Raw genomic sequence first — 22,365 nt, 5'->3', positions numbered from 1 at the left:
AGGAGCTAGAGGGCTGAATGGAGAAAGGGAGGCTTCCAGGGTTACATGAGGCCCATTAGTGCCTCAAACAACCTTCATGTTGGAACTGTGAAGTAGCCATTTCCAGAAAAACGGCACACTGCTGAGACATCATTTCACAAGGAGGAGAAAGACAGATTCACTCAGCATTGCTACTCACTCAGAGACTGCCGTTCCAACACCTACCCACCAAACAGTTACTGTGCATAGTGCATTGTTTAGCATGCTGGCTGCACAGCAACGGGACTTTGATAATACAGTACTGGGGGAAGGCGAGTGAGAGCACTTCTCTGCAGGGACAGGGGCTAGCAGATTGCTGTTCTCTGCCATCTCCTGGCAGAGCTGCCCAGGAAAGCAGAACTAGGTAAGGTCTTTGTGTCTTTCAAACAGCACCAAGCTGTTCTACTGAAGGTTGATTCCAATCCATTGAACAGGATACTACCTTTTCTAGCAGATAACAGTGCACCAGGCATTGGTACTGTTCTCATAGGGGAAAACTGCTTCATTCAGAATGGTCGTAAGATGCGATAGGTGTTTAATGGTGCGTGAAGGCTGGTGCTAAAAGTTCCCACAGGCAAAAGAAACCAAAGAGGCAATTAAGGAGACAAACACGGGCTAAAGACCCTGGCCAAAAGAAGAGTTCAAGAAACTGGAATTGTTAAAATGCTCTTCCTGAGCATTTCCATGCCCTACTGAAGATGCCACTTCCAGCAGGACAACTGGTCAAGGCCTAGGTTGGAAGGAAAAATGACATCCTGCTCTATTATGTGTATCCTTGCCTGCAGCATCAAAGAAAGTCTCCCACCCACTGGCCTAGCCCCACACAGCTTAGCTTGCCAGATCATATCCCTCTGAAAGCTCCAGTAGCCCTGATGATCTGGAATCCAAACCTCTGGAAGAAACTGCAGAGAGAGCTCCTAAATCCTCCAAATCCCCAAAACATTCCCTCCCACTTCCATCCCCAGCAAACTCCCACAGGAGGTGCAGGCAGGCCTCACCTGGCAGCCGGAGATTGACCACTCTGTCAAACAGGTTCCGCTCAGCTGTCACGCGATTCAGTACCTGATTTAACAGCTGTGTAGGGAGAAATGCAGACTATAAGGAATGGACAGGCCTTCTCCATCAGCAGAACAAGATGCCAGCCATACATTTGAATAGCTTCTGTCCATCAACAGCCAGGCAAAGGCATACAAGAACCACTTTACACTGCATTGATCAGGCACTTTCTGTTCACAGCCAGCCCACATGCACAACCAGCACTCATTCCCAAGTGGGGTCTTTTCTTGAAGCAATATCTTCTTCACTAAATCATTCTGGAGGCTGGAATAAGATGTTTCTCACTGACCCTACACCATGGACTGCTAAGGACCTGAACCACAAATCGAACTACAGCCCCATATCTGTCTAACAAAACAGCCTGTGAGAAATGCAGGTCCCAGTATGTAACACTCCATCTGGAGTCGGTGGGAACAGCTGCACTGTATATTGCAACACAAATTCTCTTCAGATTTGATAAAAGGAGGAGGAAGGCAGTGTCAGACTGCACCACAATGTTCTTCTGTGATTTGCATGTGTACTGAACTCCTGTCCAGAGTGTTGCTTTCACAGGAGATGGGAGCTCAGCTCCACTGCAGCCACAAGCCCTGACAGTGTTAATAGGAACTTGAGCCTGCAGCAGAAAGAGACAGGCTGCATTCCAGTTTGTGGCACTTCTGGAGAAAGCTCTAAGGAGAGAGAGAAGCTACAGTACTGAGAACACATTGTGGAAGGAACTGCTAGTTGGAGACCCTCCGTCAACCTCTAGGAACCAGAGTGAAGCCTATGAGAAGAGAGTCACTAGCCGCAAATGGTCCAGAACAGGACTCTATTTGAATCCAAAGCCAACAGCAGGACTGGGACTGCCAATCTTGGGGCACAGACTGGAGCAGAGTGAAGACAATGTAGAACAGGTGTCCTGCAATAAGAGACCAGAACTCCAACCATAACAGCAGCAAGTTTCTGCTTGTGAACACCGTGACAGCATTTAACTAGCTACTGTTAGGATCTGAGCAAGTCTACTCGATCACAAGGGCTGCTCCAAGACTGGTGTGATCATAACAGTCCTGCCTCATTTCACTGAGTATTCACCCTGCTACCATGCAGGCTGGTTTTCTGTAAACTGAAAGCAAACTCCTGTTGAAGCAGCCGGGGGCAGACCTGAGTCTGACATGTGGTTGTCCTTATTACTACAATCCCCCAACTTTATAAGTGAACCATGTGCATGCTCAAATTGGCTCTAATTAAGCAATTCCCTTCCTCCTGGCCATACCACATGCTTGAACTCCCTGTGCTTTCCTTCTTCCCTGGCTGCTTCTATTGTCTCTATGGCCCCATGGATTTTCCTCTTCAAGGCAGCTGTACTTTGCTTTGGGTACACTTGGGACCAGCAACATCTCTCTCCTGAGGCAGGGGTCAGCACATCTTTTCTCAGAGTGCCAAAAAATAATTTCTGCAGAGAAGGTAAAGCAACAGATATGCTGCTAGTGGTAATCATCTCTGTTGTACTACAAACCTCTTACTGCCTGCATGTGCAGGAAAAGGCAACATACTCCAGAGGGAAATAATCGTCAAATTCTACTGTAAGCTCAGCTAACAAGTTGGGCCCCAGGCTACTGTGAGATGGTGACGCTTAAACATTACAGACTTCACAGCCTTGCGATCTAGAAACTCATTACAGCACTCCCCATATAGACCAAGTTCTTACAGATTTTAAAGGCAAAAGGGGCTGCTAGCACCAAACCCAAGATTACATAAAATAGGTGAAAAAGCCTCACCCAGCAATTCCAGCCTCTGGTTAAACAACTCATAATTCACTTAGCAGAGAGCTCCTGAAAGGAAATGTGCAGTAGTGATTTAAAGACTCCTAGTGATGGCAACCCATTTCCTCCCTAGAGAATCTGTTCCACTAGTTACTGCCCCATGTTAAACATGGGGTTTATTTCCAGTTTGACCTTTGCCAACCTTAGGTCCCAGCCCCATTATCTTGCTGCCTCTGTATACTGGATTGAAGGGCTCTCTCTGAGCAATGTCTTGCTCACCCAGGTACTTTATAGTTCATGAACAAGGCACTTCTTAACCATCTTTTCAATAAGGTCAGTAGGTGGCACCCCTTCGGGGTGGTCTCTGCAAAGGCTGGCACCAAAACACACAAAAGTCATGAATTAAAAATGATTACACAGTTGTGGTGCAAGGCCGTGCAGGATGCTTTTGAATTGAAATAAAAGTAATAAAAATAAAGTCCATGTAGCTAGCTTTGGCCCTGACAGGTGCAGAGAGCCAAAACAAGTGCATCTTATGTAAAGGAGGGCAGAACTGGACTAGCAGCCAGCTGCAGCTCAGGACTGAAGGACATTAGAAAAGTTACAATAGGTAGCCAGGGATGGGAAAGTGCAAGTAAGGATGCCCTCCCTTCACCCCACTAACATTTATTCCAAATACAATGTGGGGCCAGCTGCACCTTTCACTGCTTTCCCCCTTGATTTCACAGACAGACAGACTTGCACACCTCAAATCTTAGGATTCTGCTCTGAGATCCATTAAGGTAACATCTGCCATATGAAAGCAACTGATAATATGGAGGTCCTTATGGAGATCTTTCGGCATGTGTCAGTCTCTGGGTGTAGGGAGCTTTATGTGGGCTGGGTTTCTCTGGGATATTATCTTAAGGGTGCACGCAGGAAGCGTGGCAGCATTTCCCAGAGCCAAACAAGCCCATATGTGGCTGACTGTCATGATATGTTAAACCAAGCATGGGCACTTATGTCAGATCTCCCTGGTTTGTAGTACGAAATGACCAGGCCCAGACATCCCATAGACCCAGTCAAAGGCTATATTCTTTGCAACCTACATGCAAGCCCCATGCCACAATCTGCAGCCCTAGCAGGAAGCACTCACACACTGTGTTGGTAGGTGCACTCCCTGTTCCAGGGACATACCTGTGCAAGCCTCCTGAGTAGCAGCTCTGATGAGGGACGGCTCCAATCAAGGAAAATCTCAGAGGCCAACGTGACAGTCATTTCCAACACCCTGAGTAAGCTCACAGAAAGGTCAAAGCATGTTGCGCACACCTTCAGCTGGCGGCTGTCCACAAAGTTCCTCTCCAGGCGCTCTGCTGCCTGTTGGATCTACCACATAATGGAATGCAACTTAGTAGGGGGGCACCCAACCCGCCCAATCCTGCAACATCCCCCTGGCTCCTGGCATCCCTGCTCCCTTAGAGGCCAGGTAGCCAATGTATTCCCAGAGGGCTAGGCTCTGGACAGCAGACTGTATACCACTATTCCACCAAACAAATGTCATTATGTTCCACAAGCAAGCTGTACTTTCTAATCATTTAGTTTGTCAAGGTACAGTGCAGGGGTTGGCAAAAAATAGATCACGGGCTGTGTCCATCCCACCAAATGAATTTACCCAGCCCACAGCTGCTCCTCTAAAGGTGAACTATATCTGGCCTGTGGCTACCCTGGCTTTCAGTGCTTCTTCCCCTTCTCCCTTCCCCATGCCAGCCAGCTGCAGCAGGCACTCCCCTCCCCTCCCCTGCCAGCCAGCCCTGCCCCACCCCCCAGCCCCTGCTGTGGAGTGGAAGCTCCACAGCAGGGCGTGCTGAGTTCTTGGCCAAGCTTCAGCCTAGTGAGGGTGTCTGTGCCCCACTGCGACCCTGCGCATGGCAAGCTGAAGCTCAGGTAAGGTTCTCCCTTACTGGTGGGGAGGGGTGCAGAGGGAAGAGGGCCAGGACTTGTGGGTTATCTGGGCTCTGCTGGCCCAGGTAGGGGTGTGGGTACTGGTGCTACACTGTGTTTCTGCATGCTGCTTTGGGCTGTGCCACACTGGTGCAGCTGGAGCGGCTGGCATGGCTTCTGCCTGACCCCAAGTCCCCGGCATGCAGCTGGGTTGGACAGGAGCCATGCCAGCCACACCCACACAGCCAGAAGCGAATGGAAGTTATGTGCCGGAGACTTGGGGTCGGGCAGGGGGTGCAGGGAGACTGGGGGAACTCAGCGCAGCATCGGCTTAGTCAAGTCCAGATAACCCACAGCTCCCAGTCCCCCACTCCCTGCACCCCCTCCCCTGCTCCGAGTCCCCTGCACATGGCCAGGCCAGTGCTGCGCTCTATTCCTGGGTGCCCCTTTGGGCCATGTGGGTGCAGTTGGCGTGGCTACTGCCCAACATGACTAAGTGCTGGGGACTTGGGACAGAGGAAGGGATGCAGGGAGAAGGGAGTGGGGAGCCATGTCATCCGGGTTTGGCTGGACTGGTGCTGTGCTCTGTTTCTTTGTCCCTGTACCCCCTCCCCCACCCTGAGTCCCCAGCACATGGGCAGGCTGGGCAGGAGTCACACCAGCTGCATGCACATGGCCTGATCCGATGTGCAGGAATACAGCACAACACCAGCAAAGCTGCATGCTGGGGACTCAGGGCAGGGCAGGGGGCACAGGGAGAAGTGGGGAATAAAGCTTAGGTTCCCCTAACTTTTGTTCTCTCTGCCCAGGGGCGGGCAGTTGTTTGGGTAAGAGGAGCGCTTGAGTTTTGGTGAGCTGTTGTGGGGGAGGGGGGAAGGGAGGGTGCTGCTGACCCGGCTCACAACAGCTCACCCGAACTTCCTAAGTGACCCTCCAGCCTAAATAATTGGCCACCCCTAGTAGAGCATGTAGGTGTCTACAGGAAAGCTCAGAGGATCCTACAGTATTTGAACCAATCCACACCCCGCTGCACCGAACCACCCCTGCAACCCTCCTCTACTCACCCACGTACTCACCTCCTGAATCATCCCAATGAATTCAGAGAAAGCCCAGTTAAGTTGGTTAAGGACACTGTTGAGGAAGCTGGGTGCCAAATTACGGTCACTACGCAGTAGATCCGCCATATGCCTCTGCAGTAGGATGGAGGGACATGGTTCTGGAATAAGAAAATAAGAGTTTCAAAGTTAGGCCCAGCCCCAGGGCTGGAGAAAAAAATTCAGATTGAGGAAATAAATAGGCCTGAAACCAACACCCTATAACTTGGTAAATACTGTTCTCTCTTTAAAGGGACAAGGTGTAAAAAGCAAGAAGCCCCCCCACCCATGGCCACTTTACAATAAGCAGAGATGACAGGTGCTTCACAAATCCAGCACACACAGACTATACTGAGCAGAGATCTTGCCTGCAAGGCAGTCCGCACTTCCCCAGAGTGCCAACCTGAATTAACCAGGATGTGGCCAAACATTTTCACTGCTCCTCCTAAACCACAGAAATGGGCCCTGCAGCTCAGTGCTGTCCCTTGCACTTATCTACAGAGGGCTCCAGGACAACTCGGTGCTAATCAGTTTCAATACCAGCATCACAAGAGCTGTCCAGTACACCCCTACTCCTTCATATGTAAGGTGACCACATTATTTTTAAGGAAATCCATGACACTGTTTCAAGTGAAAATGGAGCGACATGGTGTGTCAGGCAATTGGGTAGGCAGGCACTGCTGCTGCTCACAAGGAGCCAGGCTAGGCACATGGGGGAAGGGGAGGAGAAGGGAAGAGGGTGCCAAAATCCAAGTTCACCCAGGGCGCCTTTTCCCCCCCCCCCCCAAGGCCAACACTGCTGCCGCACACTCATGCACAGTAGAGTAAGTAGAGAAAGAAGGGATCATGTTAGGTGGCTGATTCCTAGACTTATTTCAATTTTCACCAACTGGCCAGGATGCCAGGACAGCCTACAAAATCTGGGACTGTCCCAGCCAAATTGGGACGTATGGTCACCCTCTTCATATGGGCCCATTTGTCTGCCTATTTGCAGTTGAGAAGATGGTCCTTGAGCTGAGTCAGGCCAAGTCCTCCCCAGGGTTGCACTCAGTCCAGAGACTACCTAGCTTCCTCCTAGGACCTGGCAGCAGCTTTGTATGTCTAGTAGGGGGATTACCAGGTACCCCCATCAGTCTCAGCCCTCCTACCATGGACAGAGCTAAGGCAAACAGGCTCCTACAGTACCTAGAATTTCCAACACATGGCATATAAACACACTAGAAAGTCTTTTCAATAGTGCCCCTGGGCCAAACAGCTTAGGCCTAGGAATCTGGGGTGCAGAAAACCAAAGGCTTTGATTTTATGGAACAATGGGCATTCCAGTGAGAAGAGAAGCTGTATGAAGGGAATGGCCCACATCTCATAGGCAGGAGTAAGTCCTAGTTGGAGACTAGAACCAATAGGGAAATAAATTAACATCACATAGGGAGGGTGTTTAAAGGCAAACAAAGTACAGACTTAAATTTGTTTGTCACCTGCTGAGTTTAACTGATTTAACAATGTGGAAAAAAAGGATCTTCTCAACTGCTTACATTCCAGTGAGAGTCTGGGGAGCAAGCAAAAGGAACCAGAATTTCTTATTAACGAAGACCAATAATATTATTGGCATTACTGACACCACAAGAATAAAATGCTAAAAATCACTGGCTATAATCTGAACAGAAAGACAACATGGGTTAAAGGTGGAGGGGACAACACTGTTAGAGCATAATTACCCATTCTAGAGTTATCAGTAACTGAAACGGATCAACATATTAACTAGATAAGTCCAGGAGGGGAGACTGGTACAACACTAACACCCCCCACCCCTCCAAAAAAATCACAAAGGGGGAAAAAGGGGAAGATGACAAAACAACAGAAATTATGAACTGATAAGGAATCTAAAGACATGAGGGAAAAGTCACTAACTGGCAAGGATAAGGACAATAAGATATTTTAAATACACTTAAGAAGAGACAGGCATACCATTTGAAATGGCTTAAAGTTTAATAGGGTTTGAACTGTTTCCAGAATGTTGTGCAGCAATTCTCAACCAGCACCCTGAGGTTCCATTAGATTCTTTTAAGGGTGCCATGGGGTGCCATGCAATATTAGCATTCTTAGATGTGCAAACACCTACACACGATATAGCCATTGCTGTCTGAAAGCTCGCAACCCCTGACAGCCTCTGGTCCATGGCCAACCAGTTCAACACAGGCAAATCTGCAGTGGCACTGGCTCTGTGTGAGGCATATCTAGCAATCCAGCATGTGGTGGCGCTGTGAATCATCCACCTCACCAATCCATCAGAGGTTGTCATATTCAACTGCATGGGGTTTCCGAACTGTGCTGGGGCCACTGATGGCACGTACATTGCCATCCTGGGCCCAACATGAAGTACATCCATTGCATTGGCTGCTTCTCTATCATGCTGCAAGGTATCATGAACCACAACTTTGTTCCCCACTTGTACTGTGTTACTTCAGAAAGTGCCATCCCCCTGGTCATATGTCTGGGAGGTGGCCCATAACTCATAGATAGGGCTCTGCGAAAATCTTGGATTTCTTGTAGAGAATTCATGGCATGTGTGCAGGTAAAGTATCCTTTTTCATGGAATGGGGGATGCCGGATAACAAAATATGCCGGTTAATCGAGTGGCCCAGGCCACCGCTTTGCCTGTCGCATCTGGGGCATCCCACCACCCCTCTCACCGGCTCTGCAGGACAGGGAGGCAGGTCCCCCATAGCCTGTTATGCCCCCGGGCCGTGGGGACTCAGCAGCGCAGGCTGCTTTGCCCCAAGCAATGGGAGCTTGGAGAAACCGGAAGTGTTTCACTTTATCTTACAACCCAGCATGTCAGTTAGTGGAGCATGCCAGCTTGTAAGATGCCGGATAACAGAACTTTCAGTGTATTTGTATTCCATATGGATAATAAAGTTCTTTTCAGCCCACTAGTAACCATGAGAGTTGTTAAAATGACAGCTATTTTATTTAGGAATAAACATTTTAAAATCAGCAGACTGAGATATGTACACAAGTCCCCTGGCAGATGTCAATTTAGTGGCATGATTGGGATATGATGATGCAAGTGTCCAAGAGGCACACAGTAGGACATGTGATTTTGGGATCTCTGATAAAATTAATCATACCCCAAATTTTGCAACTTCATGCTGGGAGAGCCTGGCATCAGGAACCAGTCCCTGAAGTTGGGCTTCCAGAGCAAACTTTTAATTTGCCAGAGTGGGGAGCAGCAGGCTGAACCATATGTGTCTTTAGGTGCTGGTGCAGGGAGCTCATCAGCTGATGGGAACCCTGCATGGCTTGAATGCCAGCATGCAGGCTCTCTGCACATCAGCTGTGACATGGTCTTAGGTGCCATTGCAGATAGCTCTTCAGCTGATGGGTTCCCCACACAACAGCACCTATACAGTGCATGGGGTTACAGGAGCCAGGCAGACCCAGGGCTGCCTCCTGGGATTGGGTAGAGAACAGTCCTAGACCTGGCCATTCCCCACCCAATCGCAGGGACCCAATGCTGTCCCCCACCCAACCCCAGGAGGCAGTGCTGGGTCCCCCTCACCCAGACACAATGCTGCCTTCATGGGATCATTCAGGGAGTTGGGGGGGCAGTATCAGGTCCAGGATGGAACCCTGGGTTGCCTCTAGTGTACTGGGTGCAGGGGGGTGGAGGGAGTTGGGTCCAGACCCAGGGCTGCCCCCGTCCAATCCGAGGGATAGAGTACAAGATAGCTGTACCCTGAACTCCATGGCTGTCTCATGCGCTATCCTGACAATCCACAGATTGTCCAAAGAAGTTTATGCTGCCCAGTCCAAAGACACTTGCCACATGTTCAATTTAAGGCACAATACAAACCAGCCACAAAGATATTCTACATTATATTTGGAACATCTTTGTGGCTGGTTTGTCATTTTATTGCACAATGAGTTGGTTGAATGCATCATTAACATATTAATCACACCATAAAATATAATAGCTGTCAGATGCCCAGGAGTCCTAAAAAAAGTTGACTAAGAAAAACTATGACCCACCAATATTCATTTTTAATAAACCTGGGAGTACTAGAAAACAGTACTAAGTGCTGTGACAACATTAAAAAATAACAAGTGGGATGAACTGTGTAAACATAGGGTAGTTATCAATCCTAAGTAAGATCATGGAAAATCTGCTATGGGATTCAATTAATTATAAAAAGCAAAAGGAATACGATTAATGCCAGTCCGTGTGATACTATGGAATACACATTTTGCCAAACAGACTTTATTTCATTCACTGATGAGGTATTTGGTTGACAAAAAAGTAGGCAAAACAGCTGTAATAGACTTCTGCATGGTGTTCTATTTAGTACCAAATGATATCCTTGTTAAAAATTTGCACCATATAATAAGATTCTATATATGGAAAATTTATAAGTTGGTTATAAATTTCCCCCCATGCTGATTGGAGGGAAAAAGCTCACCTTATATTCAAGTAAATATGGTATCCTGGAGAGCAATGGCTCCTGTATATAGGGGTCATAGTGACCAAGCAACTCAATGTGAGCTCCCAATGTGATTGATGCCCTGACAAAAAAGGGAAAAAAGCAACTGCTGGATGTGTAAACAGAGGAGATGAGAGGTGATTTTACCCATGTATGTGGCAAGATCGATACAAGGAAACTTACAAAGTTCTTGACACCTACAAAATAATTTGACTGAAAAAAAAGAAAAAAGTCTTGCAATGCAAAACTTGAAGAGCACAATGCATTTCATTATTAGGAAAATATTGAGAGGTGATTTGATTGCAGTGTATATGCATCTTCATGGGGAGAAAATATTGGGCAATAAAAGGTTCTTTAATCTACAACATTAAGACAGCAAAAATGAACAGCTGGAAGCCTAAGCCAGACAGATGCAAATAGGAAATAAGTTACAAATGTAACAGCAAAGGCAATTAACCAGTAGAACAAACTACCCAATGAAAATGGTGGTTTCTACATCTCTTGAAAGTTTTCTGCCTGAAGACTTTCTAGAACAGGGGTGGGCAAAATATGGCCCACAGGCCGAATTCAGCCTGCCAAATGATTTTACCCAGCCTATGGCTGCTCCTCTGAAGGAGAACTGTATCTGACCTGTAGCTGCCCTGGCTTTTGGTGCCTCTCGCCCTTCTCCCTTCCCCATGCCAGCCAGCTGCAGCAACAGCAGGCACTCCCCTCCTCTCCCCAGCCAGCCAGCCTTGCCCGTTCCCAAAACCCCAGTGTAAGCTTGAAGGCAGGGTGTGCTGCACTCCTGACCAGGCTTCTGCCTGAAGGCTGTCTGTGCCCCATTCCAACCCTGCACCTGGTGAGTTGAAGCTCAGGTAAGGTTCTCCACAGTGCCAGGGGAGGAGGTGCAGGGGGAAGAGGGCCAGGACCCACAGGTTATCTGAGCTCTGCCAGGTTGGGGGCCTGGTAGGGATGTGAGCACCAGTGCTGCACTGTGTTCCCGTGGTGTGCCACTTTGGGATGCCCCACGTGGGCACAACTGGAATGGCTACTGGACCTCACCTTTGTTTCTGAACTCGCTGGGTCCTTCCCCACCATGGTTATCTCACCTGCCATGACCTGATGTTATAGGGGCCGCCTCCTTATGAAGCTAAGAGGCAGAAGAGGGTTTGGGGGTGGACCCTTGTCTGAACTAAGGCCCGGCCTGGCCTTGGCTCACTTTTAATCTGTCTAGGTCCCACGACCCAGGGTCAGCTACACCAGGACCCTAGGTTCTTGGGCTCCAGCTCAGCTCTGTGGGCTTTGGGCCACCTGGGCCCTAAGCATACCTTCTTTGTGCACACAGGATTCACAATCCCACAATCTTTGCAGCCAGATACCTAGTCTTCTGACATGGCACAACCCTCCTTTTGAAACATATTTGGGCTCCTATCCACACACAACACCCCAGGGCTCTGGGCTCCAGGAACACTCTAAACTGGGTGCCTCTGCTGCACCCCAGTGGCCTCTAATCTGCCCCTTACAGTTCAAATGAATACCAAGAGCAAGAGCATCCACTCTCCAAAACAAGGCTCAAAAAACACAAGCTCCCCCATTAGGGTTAATCTCACCACGCGGTAGTACCTATGCAAAAGTTGAGGTACTTATCTCATGTTGCTCATGGTGCAGGGTCTCTTCTGCCCTTTGTGGCATTAAGTCCTTTCTCCCAGGCAGTTCTCACTGGCTCCTTCCTGGAGCTCTGCCTCCTGCAGCCAGACTGTCCCTTCTGGGCCAAGCCCTGGGCTTTTGAGCCTCACCTGACCCTCTACTTCTGCACCAGGTAAGCCAATCACCACCTACACCTGGGGTGGGGAGCTGTTTTATTTAAGGTCCCTTTTTTAAATTAAGCCTCTTCAGCAGGCCCTGGGCTCCCTCCTCCTCTCAGTAATAGGGAAGGGGCCCTGTTACAGGCACACACTAATGTGTCAAATGGAAAGGCAAACAGTAGCTAATCCCTTTAAGAGTAAACTAGACTAGGCTGAGTGCAGCTGTCCCCTGCTACAAGACTTTGTTTACAAATCTTTGCTCCTAGGAAAGACGGTTGATGCCAGTATGCCTGGGACAACCCATAAAGCAAGCAGCAGCATGTGTGGTTTCCCCAGCTGTTCAACTCTTCAATTCCTGTCCCAGGTTACCCCAACACAGGGGTACAGCCCTAAATGAGTGTTGCAAGAATAAAGGAAGAGGAACTTGCACAATATGACTTCCCTGGGTACTCCTACTTCCTACAAGGGATACAGTGGATTCAAGCTACTCATCGCACTAAATGCCAGATGGAGCACTGCTTTTCAGAGTGCTTAGAGTGTCCCTTGGGCTGGCTGTCTTTGATTTCTTACTTAATTTTAGGTCCAAGTGTGGAAGGGCAGCAGCAGAAGGGAAGCTTGAGAGATCTGGATACTGAACAATTCCCTCCGTTCCTTCTCCAGACAGAGTAGTAGCAGCAGGCCAAGATGCCCAGCACCTGTCCTCTTGCCCTTGACAGTGCTAAAATTGCATCTTTGAAGACAATCACACTGTTGGGGTGAGTGGTGGGGTTTCAGTGGCCTCCCCCTCTGGGAAGGTCTCAAGGACACCTCTGAATAACATGCTCTTTTGCAATTAGATCAGCATTCATTATTGATCAGTTTATCCTTAGAATAGCAACACCAGAAGTGAGGTCCAAGGAGCCTGCCCATCCCCCTTGCTGTTCAGACCTTCCAGAGCCAGCCCCAAGAAATGACAGACAGAGTACATCTACCAACAGAGCAATGTCACCAAGGCCATGGGCAAGACACCACATGAAGGCATGAGGCAGCTGCCAGGGTGCTCTCTAGCACACAAGACTCATGTGGTTTGCCCCTCCTTTCTGCTGTGTTTCACCCCCTCCCCTCAAGGACAGAACACAACTTCCCTGGTTACTGGGTCAGAAAAGGAGCCTATTATAAGGGGCAGAGAGACAATCCCATCTGCAGGAAAAGCAAACCCATGGCACCTTGCTCAGGGCACTGATGCAAGATGCTTCGTCTCCCCTGCACCTTTCACAGACCACTGCCACAAATGCAAAATCCTCCCCTAGCCAAGGGTCTCATAGGAATAGGTGTGTGTGGGGTGGGAAAGAGGAAATACCTAAATGGCTAACAGCTACTCCACCACCAAATAGGAAAAGGGCAAAGAAACAGCAAACTTACTCTGGAAACTAGCAACAGATAGATCTCCTAGGCCCCCACCAGTGAAAGAGAGAGTGAAAGAGAATGAGAAAGCACTATTAAACAGGGACACAAATGGCTCCCCTATCAGGGTAGGGAGCAGAAAGCCCAGCTTGACACCCAGTGCAGTACAGACATCTGCAGAATTCTATGCCCAAAGCCAGACTAGCATTTGATTACATTAGTTCCTACCTCTCCTACACACATTCTCCTCCAAAAGCCATAGAATATCACAGTCTAGCAGCAGAGGACACAGAGGGAGGGAGTTGTAGGAGAATGCCAAATTTGTTCCTGTTTCTACAGCCTGCTTCCTTCATAGTTCCCTGGGCTTGAATATGGCATTCTACAGTCCCTATCTCCATGGTGAATAGCTAGTTATTTAGGCCTTTCTAAGCTTGGGATTAATTTGGCATTCCCTGGTTTCCACTCCCCACTTGAGAAGCCACTATGCCCTGGGCCCAGCCAGCAGGTTGAAGACAGGTGGTACTTGGGAGCAGAAATTCAGACTTGTTCCTTCAGGATTTGAGTGAGACTTGCAACCTGATGGGGCCCCTCTGCTCCCAAACAGGATACAACTAGCAAAGTACAAACCGTGTTCCACCCTGACAACAGGGCTGAAGCAGTAAAGAGATTACTGTTAGGGGAAGGGCAAAATCCCTCTCCTCCCCAGTAAATAATGCAAGCTCTGCAGAAGACCATCCCTTTCCCTGCCCCCACTGATAAATGCTGTGAGTTCCCCAGAGAGATCTCTCCTCTCCTTCCCAACCCTGTAAATGCCATAAACTTTCCAGGGAACAGACCTGCCCCATTCCACTCACTCTGCAAGCTAGGGAGGTTGGCATCTTCAGGCTTGGTTTTCAGCAGGTGAGGGAGCCGTGTGTATCTGTACCCAAAGCCACAGCCCTGCAGGAGAAAAAAAAAACAAAAACAAGTGGTACCTTTAAGGGCATGAACCCTATAAGCCTCCTTCCAAGCTAGACCTAGAGGCAGGCTTTCCTGCAACAGAGGCAGTGCTGCCCAGCCAGCAGGTAAGAAGGCTGGAGAACCTTGGTCCAAGGCTTGCTAACAATGACACAAGGAGTGGGATTTGTTACCCGCCAGAGCCGCACAAGAATCCAGTTGGTCTGTGCCCAAGGCCGTTGTTCATATGGGGCCAGCAGGTTTTTCATCATGGATATTCGCCTGCCAGACAGAAGGAACAGTTCAGCAGCTATGACATATCATCAGGGGAAGTGGGAGAATGGGAAGAGACACAACAGGGTATATTTAGCACAAGGGAATGAGGAGATATCCCCATTCTCCTTTCACTTGGTTAACAGGACTAAGAACAAGAGAGTAACAGAACCTATAGAACACTTTGGGGAAGGGATAGTCAAGCAACTCCTCTCCTCTCCCTAACCCAAACCTAGCTTGTCTGTCTCAAGTGCCACAACCTCCCACCACTATTCATTCATCAGCCTGCTTCAGCCCAGCCAAGCCACTTTCACTTACGTTACCCCTTATACCAGGGGCAGGAAATTATTTCGGGTGGAGGGCCACTTAACGAGTTTTGGCAAGCTGTCGAGGGCTGCATGGGTAGCCCTGCCCCTTGACAGGTGCCCTGCCACTGGTCACCATCTTGGGATCAGAAGTCCCGCCCCCTAACCCCTGACCTTTGCTACCAGAAGTCCCTCCCCTTGCCCCTGGAAGTACTCCTTTCAGCAAGGGGTTTTGTCATCTCGGAACCAGAAAAATACCAAATTATATTCTAAAAAGCAAACAACATTCATTAATTTGATTTCAAAAAATATTTCTGTTCTGATTTACATGTGTTTGCGTAGTGTACATAGAGGTGATTTCACAATAGCTTAAAATGAAGTCATACTCTTGTATATTGTGGGGGGTTGGGGAGCAAATATAGCTTTGTAGAGGGCTGTGGGGGCTGGATAGGTGTGGGGGGTGTGGGTGTATGTGGATATGTGGGATGTACATGGGTATGGGGGTCTGCACTTATGGCAGTGCGAGGGGGTGGGGGCATGTGTATGGTGGGGTGTGCGTGTGGGATTCACCCCCTCCCCCCCCCCAACCACCACACACATACTGTTCCTCCTTCCCTCCCTGCACGCGTGCATACACATACACCCTCCCTCTCCTGGCCCCGGGATACTGGCACGGGTCCTGTGGTCCTCCGTCTGACAATGTAGCTGGGAGTTGCATGGTGCTGGAGCATTGAGTGGGCAGGAAGGCACAGAATGGCTGGGGCCGAGCTGCTGGGTCCTGCTGCCAGCTCCCCCTGGGTCCTACTCCCCCTGGCTCCTGTCATCTTTGACAGGCAGCCGGGAGCAGATACATATCAATTTTCTTATTTTTTTTTTTTAGGAGCCCCGTGGGCCAGATAGAATGGCCTGGCAGACCGAATTCAGCCCTCCCTTGCCTCATACACCTTTCTCAGCTCACAGCCCAGGTACTGTGAGAATTTAAGGGCAGGCCCAGCACTTACTGTTCCTCTGGAATCCTCTCCACAGCCCGCAGCGAGTGGGGGTAGCAGACATAGCTGGCCAGTGCTTGCATCAATGAGTCCCGGATGTCTGCGGGTAGAAGAGAAAAGAATATACAACAGCAGAATATGGCACACGTACTCAGTCATGGAGCTCAGGGAATGGAGGTCGTTGGAGCTAAGCATGGTTTTAAATGAATCCAGTCTGACTGTTTCAGTTCAGTGAGTCACAGGGCACTGATAAAAGTAGGAGATGAAGGGTGCTTTCCCACCAAGCCTACTTTACCTTGCAGCCACCCTACACCTGCATGCCTAGCAATGGCACAGGCCAAATCAGAACCTCAGCCTCCATACCCTGCCTCTTCCAGGCAGGCAATGAGACCGGACAGATTAGAATTTGGGCCCCTGAATTACAAGCCAGCACAGACAGATGTTGTATAGATTTGGGGAACCTGCATACAAGTCTTCAGTACTAGTCTCTATGATCACATTATACAATTATGATACATTACAAATGTCTCTATCAATATATATATGCGCCTTGTTCACAAGGCCTCCCTCATGATCATCCCAACCAGTGACATGAATCGATCATTTGCATTCAGAGCAGGACAGTCCTGTTGCAGAAGGCCAAATGTAGGTGGTTATCTAACAAGGCAGTATCCCACTAGCACTTAAAATCACAGAGGAAAGAGCAAAGAATGTTGCAAAAAGTTGGGGGAAGCAGCAACTTGTGGCCAGGAGGTGGACTGAAGCCCAGATGAGCTTGCTACCAGGAAGGACCATGCAACAGTACTGGACCAGATCTAAAAAGCTTCTCCTACCATTCAGAGAAGGGCTAAGAGTTTTGTGTTCTGCTCATTTATTTGTTTGTTTAGTGCAATGACTCCATTTTGTGTACAGAGGACTGGCTAAGGAGCTCCCAAGGGAGCAAAGCCAGCCTGCAAAGCAGCAGCCATACCAACCCACAAACAGCATGTGGACAAAGAGAGGCTCACTGGAACAGACTAGAAAAAAGTGGACAGGAAAATGTAATGGACAAGCCTGCCTTTGTACAAGGGATGGTCCACATTAGAGAATCAGACATAGTCAGAGAAGGCAGCTGGAGCTAGGGGAATTCTAGAATTCTTCCAGAGCTCCTGACCCCAAGATAAGGAATGCTCTGGGCATACTGATAAAACTCAGGAAGAGAAACGTGTATAAAATTTGTCATTTTTTTTCTAGAGATGCATCATCTCTCACCCTGTTAAAATAAAAAGATATGGCCTATTCAGAAACTCTGTAAAAAGTCCATTTGTATGTCTCTGCTTACAGCTATCATGTGACTAGGGACCTACCGAAAACACAATTTCATGAAAGCCAGCATCGTGAAAGTGGGCAATGCCTGCAAAATCCACAGGACAAAAAATAGAACACTTAGGGAAAATAAAATGCTGGCTCCCCAGAGTGTCCTTAGGGCACTGTGGCAGTCCATTGGGTTGGGGCTGCCTGCTCAAAGGGCTGCCCTCATTGGCTGCAAGGGCTGCCTGTCACATGGCCCTGCCCCTCTCCAATCAGCAGCGAGGGGCAGGGTTGCAAGAGGGACAGGCTCTTGCAGCCAATCAACAGCAAGAGCAGAGCCACCAGGCCCCCTGGCCAATCAGAGGTGGGGGGAGGGGGGCACCATGTTCCACCTGCAAAATGGCAGCCGTGCTCCATGTTCTGCCTGCAAAAGCAGGGGGCAGCCTCAAATTCAACAGATCCCTATACATATGACTCCTGAAGACTGAAACTAAGCCAGGAAGCTGATACCCTTTGTGGTAAGTTGTTACAGAGAATGTGCTTACATCACAGAGAAGTCTAAGCATTCAGAAAACTAGCATGTGGCATCCATGTCCCAGTTGGGATGCAGAAGGGATCTGCAAGTCTCAACTGAGAGATTCCAGCTGAGGTAATGCCTGAACTCTGTTCAGGCTGTGGAAGTTTAAAAGCACACAGGAAATTCATTGGCTGGATTCCCTGATAACAAGCTGGCAACCTGTAAGAAGGGTTGGAAGAAGACATCCAATACTCAGTTGCATGTCACCTCACTGGAGGGGAAAGCAGCCTCACCCGTGCCCACGATCCTCGAGTCAGCAAAGTGCTTGGCCAAAATGGCAGCAAGGCGTGTAAGAGTCTCTTCATAGCCTGCAAGGGAAGGGATCAGACAGTTAGAAAGGGGACGGCCTGTTAGCATTCACTAGAAGGTCACAGGCACAGTCCCAAGCACCTGGCTGCAGACTGGGCCACAGGATTCACCCTTGCAGTGGAACTAAGCTTTCACTGAATATTACTTGCATGTCTGGGCCTTGTAATGCAGAAAGAATTGTGAAAATGTGATACAAGTTACAGGTGGAACACTGCCTGATTTGAGAGATTTGAGACCCAAGCTGCTTTGACAAAGCAGTGGCCAAGACCCCATGCGACAAAATGCTCAAAGAGCCGCCACAAAAATAATCTATAAGCAACATTTTCAACAGTGAGCTGGTTGTATATTGTGTGTGGAAATGCTTGGGAAAGATACTTCATAGAACAAATTGCCCTGAAATCCTCTACCAACACTAAGTCTGGCTGTAGGAAGTTTCAGAACAGTAGGCTGGGTCTGAGACTCCCAGCATAGCACATTTTCCCTCATCTGGATCTTTAGGTTGGCAAACATAATGGATAAACCTGTGGCAGTACAATTAACTGCCCTGAGCATGCACGCTCATGAGGAATGGTTAGAGGCAATCAGGAAGTAGTGTCAACTACCTTGACACTATAGAAAGCAATAGAGAACATCTGGCTGTGTGTAACCATGCTAAACAACTGTATATCAGCACTGCCTACCTTCAGAAGATTCAACTGCACCCTTGTATGGGACCAGGGTGCTCACAGGCTGATATGACAAGAGGATCCATATTGCTCAGCAAGGCAGACAAACTTGTAAGCTCCTTAAAACATCTAGTTCACACACTGCCAAACTGTGCATGTTCTTTTCATACAGTAGCAGTCCCAGACCCAACTCTTGATCCAGGCATCACTGTGCCTGGAACTGTGTAGGCATACACACACACACACATACATGCTCTCTCTATCCTAAAGAGCTAAGTCCAGTCTGTTGTTCCCAAAAATACTTGTTACCAAACAACAGTCAACTGCTTGATACTCAGTTCTATCAAGAGCAGGTTTCCCAAGGCCAGCACAGCTCTTGACTCTACATGCAAAACCATCATCACACTTCCTCCTGCCATGAGGAAAGCACTGCCCATCCTTCCCTGGTCCTAAATAGTTAAGGGGATTTTGCACAACTCAACAGAACAATTTACCATCCTGCCCTGAAAAGGAGCACATGGGCACAGGGCCAGACTAAATTCTGGAACAGACAGGCCCATACCAGCTCCCACAGGTCTAAGTCTCACTATCAACCAGAAAATAGCTAGCAATGAAAGCAGGACCCTATCACACAGGATTGTGGATGCAAGAAGCTGGAATACCTGCCTGGTTAGCTGACCTGTCTCTTCATATTTGTCTGGGTCAAAGGCTCCATGGTTTTTAGGTCCACCAGCTGAATACCATCCATCAACACAGCCTAATTACCAGGGCTGCAGAGCCAGGCCTTTGGCTCACATGGCTGCTGCAGCACAGAGGTGGAATGAATGAGGGTAAGAAGGCGACTCCTGATGGGATTATGCATGGGGAGCAGAGACAAAGTCAAGTAAAACATCAAGCAGACAGGTCATCTGCAGGACCTTTTGTTGTCTAGAACATCTGCTGTACAATCTGCTAGCACCCCAATTTTTACTTGCACAGAAAAATCACAGAGATAACAAACATGGCTGGGGAGAAACCCAGGGTAACAACAGAAAGTCAGTGACACCCCCACACACATGAAGGGTAGGCAAGAAACAAGAAATACTGCCTTTATTAATGATTTGGAAGATAAGATTGAGGGCACATTTAGCAAAACTGCAGAGGGTACACTAAGCTAGATGGAGCTCCAGACACCTTGAAAGATTCAAAGTGACCCTGATAAACTAGATAAATGGTCCAAAATTAAACACATGACATTTAGTAAAGACAAGTGCAGTGTCCTGTACTTGGGACAGAACAATCACACACACAAATATTATTATTTAGATTTATATCTTGCCCTACGCAGAAAGTCTCAAAGCAGCTTACAATAAGAGACAAGAAACCCAAAACAACAGTAGACTCCCCAAACAACACCCCAAAACATGAGAATTCCAGCCCACCTTCTCCCCACTACCAATTCCCTGCTTATCTTCCATAAGAGCAAACTATCCAGTCAATCCCAATTGTGCAGCCCAAAGCCCCAACCCCCTCACCTGGGAGCTCATCCATGCTGTTGACAGGGCTGAAGTAGTTTTTCAGTGCACTGTAGCTATTCATAGCCACACTCAGGTAGAATTCTGGCATGAAGGCAAAAAGTGAGCCTGTCCTGTCACCATGCTCGATGGTGCGGATGCACACACGAAGTAGCCAGTATATATCCTGCATCTTCTCCTGGCCAGAGAAGAATACAGCCATGCTTCAGTCAGTTCCTACTCCAGGGAGCAGAAAAGGCTTATTCATTGAAACACACACACACACACCCCACCCGCCTCAGGACTTTACCTAGGGGCTTGCCTGGATCTAAGATCAGTCCCTTGAACAGACCCCAGGGTTTTCAGAATTTTCTTGTATACACCTATTGCAATTCTCACAATTCTGGGGTAAACACATGAGGAGAACTATCCCTGGCCGCCACCTTCGCTCCTAAAGTATGTGTTGCTGCAGAAAGAAAGGAGTCCATCAAACTATGTTAGAGGGTGTCAGAAAAAGTTCCCTTTAGCAACATGAAACACTGGCAGCTTTTTATGTAAATTAGGAGCCTGTCCAATTCCTGCTTCTTAGAATGAAAAAAATAAATAAGAACTAAGAGCATAAATCCTCAACACACAAGGGATCCTGTTCTTTCAGTGGGTATATCAATGAGTCATCTCAGTTAACCTCATCCAGGAAACAGGGCATTTATACACGTGCTCGAAGAGTGAAGGGTGAGGGGAGGGAGGAAATGACAATGCCTGGAGCATCTCATGCATCAGTGTCCCTGCATTCAAAAAAGGCAGCAGGAGCACTTTAAATAAAAAACTCACAGGTGAAGCTTTAGTTATAGCACTCCACTGCCATTTTTCAGCATGGGGACTCCTATAGAGATGCTGGAGCCTACTAGAGCATGGTAATCATGCTCCAGCAGACTCGATTAATCAAGTTTGCTTCAACACATTGTAACCGCAGTCAATCGGAGTAGCCTCACTGCTCATGTACAGGTGCCCTTAGGGTACAGATAGATATAACAATTGTATTGATATCAAAGAATTCTAATACAGGCTGTGATAATACCACTTCCATGTTTGCACGATTCTGTAGCAATATAGGAGCAACAGAAGTGTGCCAACTTTAACCCTTCTTCATTAAGGGTCAAAGAAAAGGTAATTCAGCTCACTTGTATGACTACAGGATCATGCCAGTGTAACCCTCCATAACCCTTGCACATTCCTGAGCAGCAGTTTCCAATCCCCTTTTTAAAGTGGCTAAAGGTATGTTTGTCCACTCCCTTACTAGGGTGATTTTTCTGTAATTTACAGCAAACGGTGTGGGTCACAAACTAAAGAACTTTCTCTAAGGATCTCTCTTTAAGAAAATAACACACATTTCAGTTTACCAGTTAATTTGAGGGATAAGAATCTGTTTATACCACATTAAGATTGGAGAAGCCACATCTGAATCTTTTAAAACGTGTTGACCTCAGAAAGTTACTCCAAGGGCTGCTAAACTAGACTGAAAGCTCAGTCCAACATCATTAAAATAAAACAAACAAAAAAGCCCCCAAAATGAAAACTATAAGCAACCAATTTCCTCCCTCCTTTCACCAGGTAATCAGGGCTATAAAAGGCAAGATTCTACTTTAGCATTAAAATAGGATTCACAAAGACTTTCAGTTCAGTCTGTTTACCCTGATTTATTATTAGTACTATTATTATTTTTATTATGACATCACTCTCCTCCCAAAACTAAAACCCACTGGCCTTGAACAGTCTCTTTGCTAACTTCTTTCAGCAGAGACCCAGGCAAGTCCCTGCTCAGGAGTCCTGCTCCTGTGGACTGAGTTCCAGTGAGGGTCATCCAAGTCAGAGCCCCAATGTCTGAATATGTGGCCTGAGTGAGAAGAACAGGACCAATCTAGGCAGACAGCAAAGCCAATCTCTACTTGTACTGGCACTGAATGTAGATTACAGTCACTCCTAGAGGTACAGCCCAGCACCTCCAGGTTTTTGGAGCAAAACTGGAGCCATCAGGGAGGGTTATGTAGAA

The 22,365-nt window shown here is 48.0% G+C and overlaps 1 protein-coding gene across 1 annotated transcript in view; it reads right to left on the bottom strand.

The window, feature by feature from the left end:
* RNF123 (ring finger protein 123) overlaps nucleotides 1–22,365 on the bottom strand; it is a 136,984-nt gene that overhangs the window by 51,284 nt on the left and 63,335 nt on the right. Inside the window, exons 27-34 of the mRNA XM_059716136.1 lie at nucleotides 20,337–20,514; nucleotides 18,082–18,156; nucleotides 15,994–16,081; nucleotides 14,609–14,696; nucleotides 14,333–14,417; nucleotides 5,813–5,952; nucleotides 3,993–4,181; nucleotides 1,017–1,092 (exon numbers count right to left, since the gene is read on the bottom strand). Coding sequence (XP_059572119.1) covers nucleotides 1,017–1,092; nucleotides 3,993–4,181; nucleotides 5,813–5,952; nucleotides 14,333–14,417; nucleotides 14,609–14,696; nucleotides 15,994–16,081; nucleotides 18,082–18,156; nucleotides 20,337–20,514 — 919 coding nt within the window. The remainder of the gene's footprint in view (nucleotides 1–1,016; nucleotides 1,093–3,992; nucleotides 4,182–5,812; nucleotides 5,953–14,332; nucleotides 14,418–14,608; nucleotides 14,697–15,993; nucleotides 16,082–18,081; nucleotides 18,157–20,336; nucleotides 20,515–22,365) is intronic.

This window comes from Alligator mississippiensis, chromosome 12, assembly GCF_030867095.1.
Source record: "Alligator mississippiensis isolate rAllMis1 chromosome 12, rAllMis1, whole genome shotgun sequence".
Classification (NCBI taxonomy): Eukaryota; Metazoa; Chordata; order Crocodylia; family Alligatoridae; genus Alligator; species Alligator mississippiensis.
Note: the sequence above shows the minus strand (reverse complement) of the source record. Positions and strands in the feature narration are given on the sequence as shown.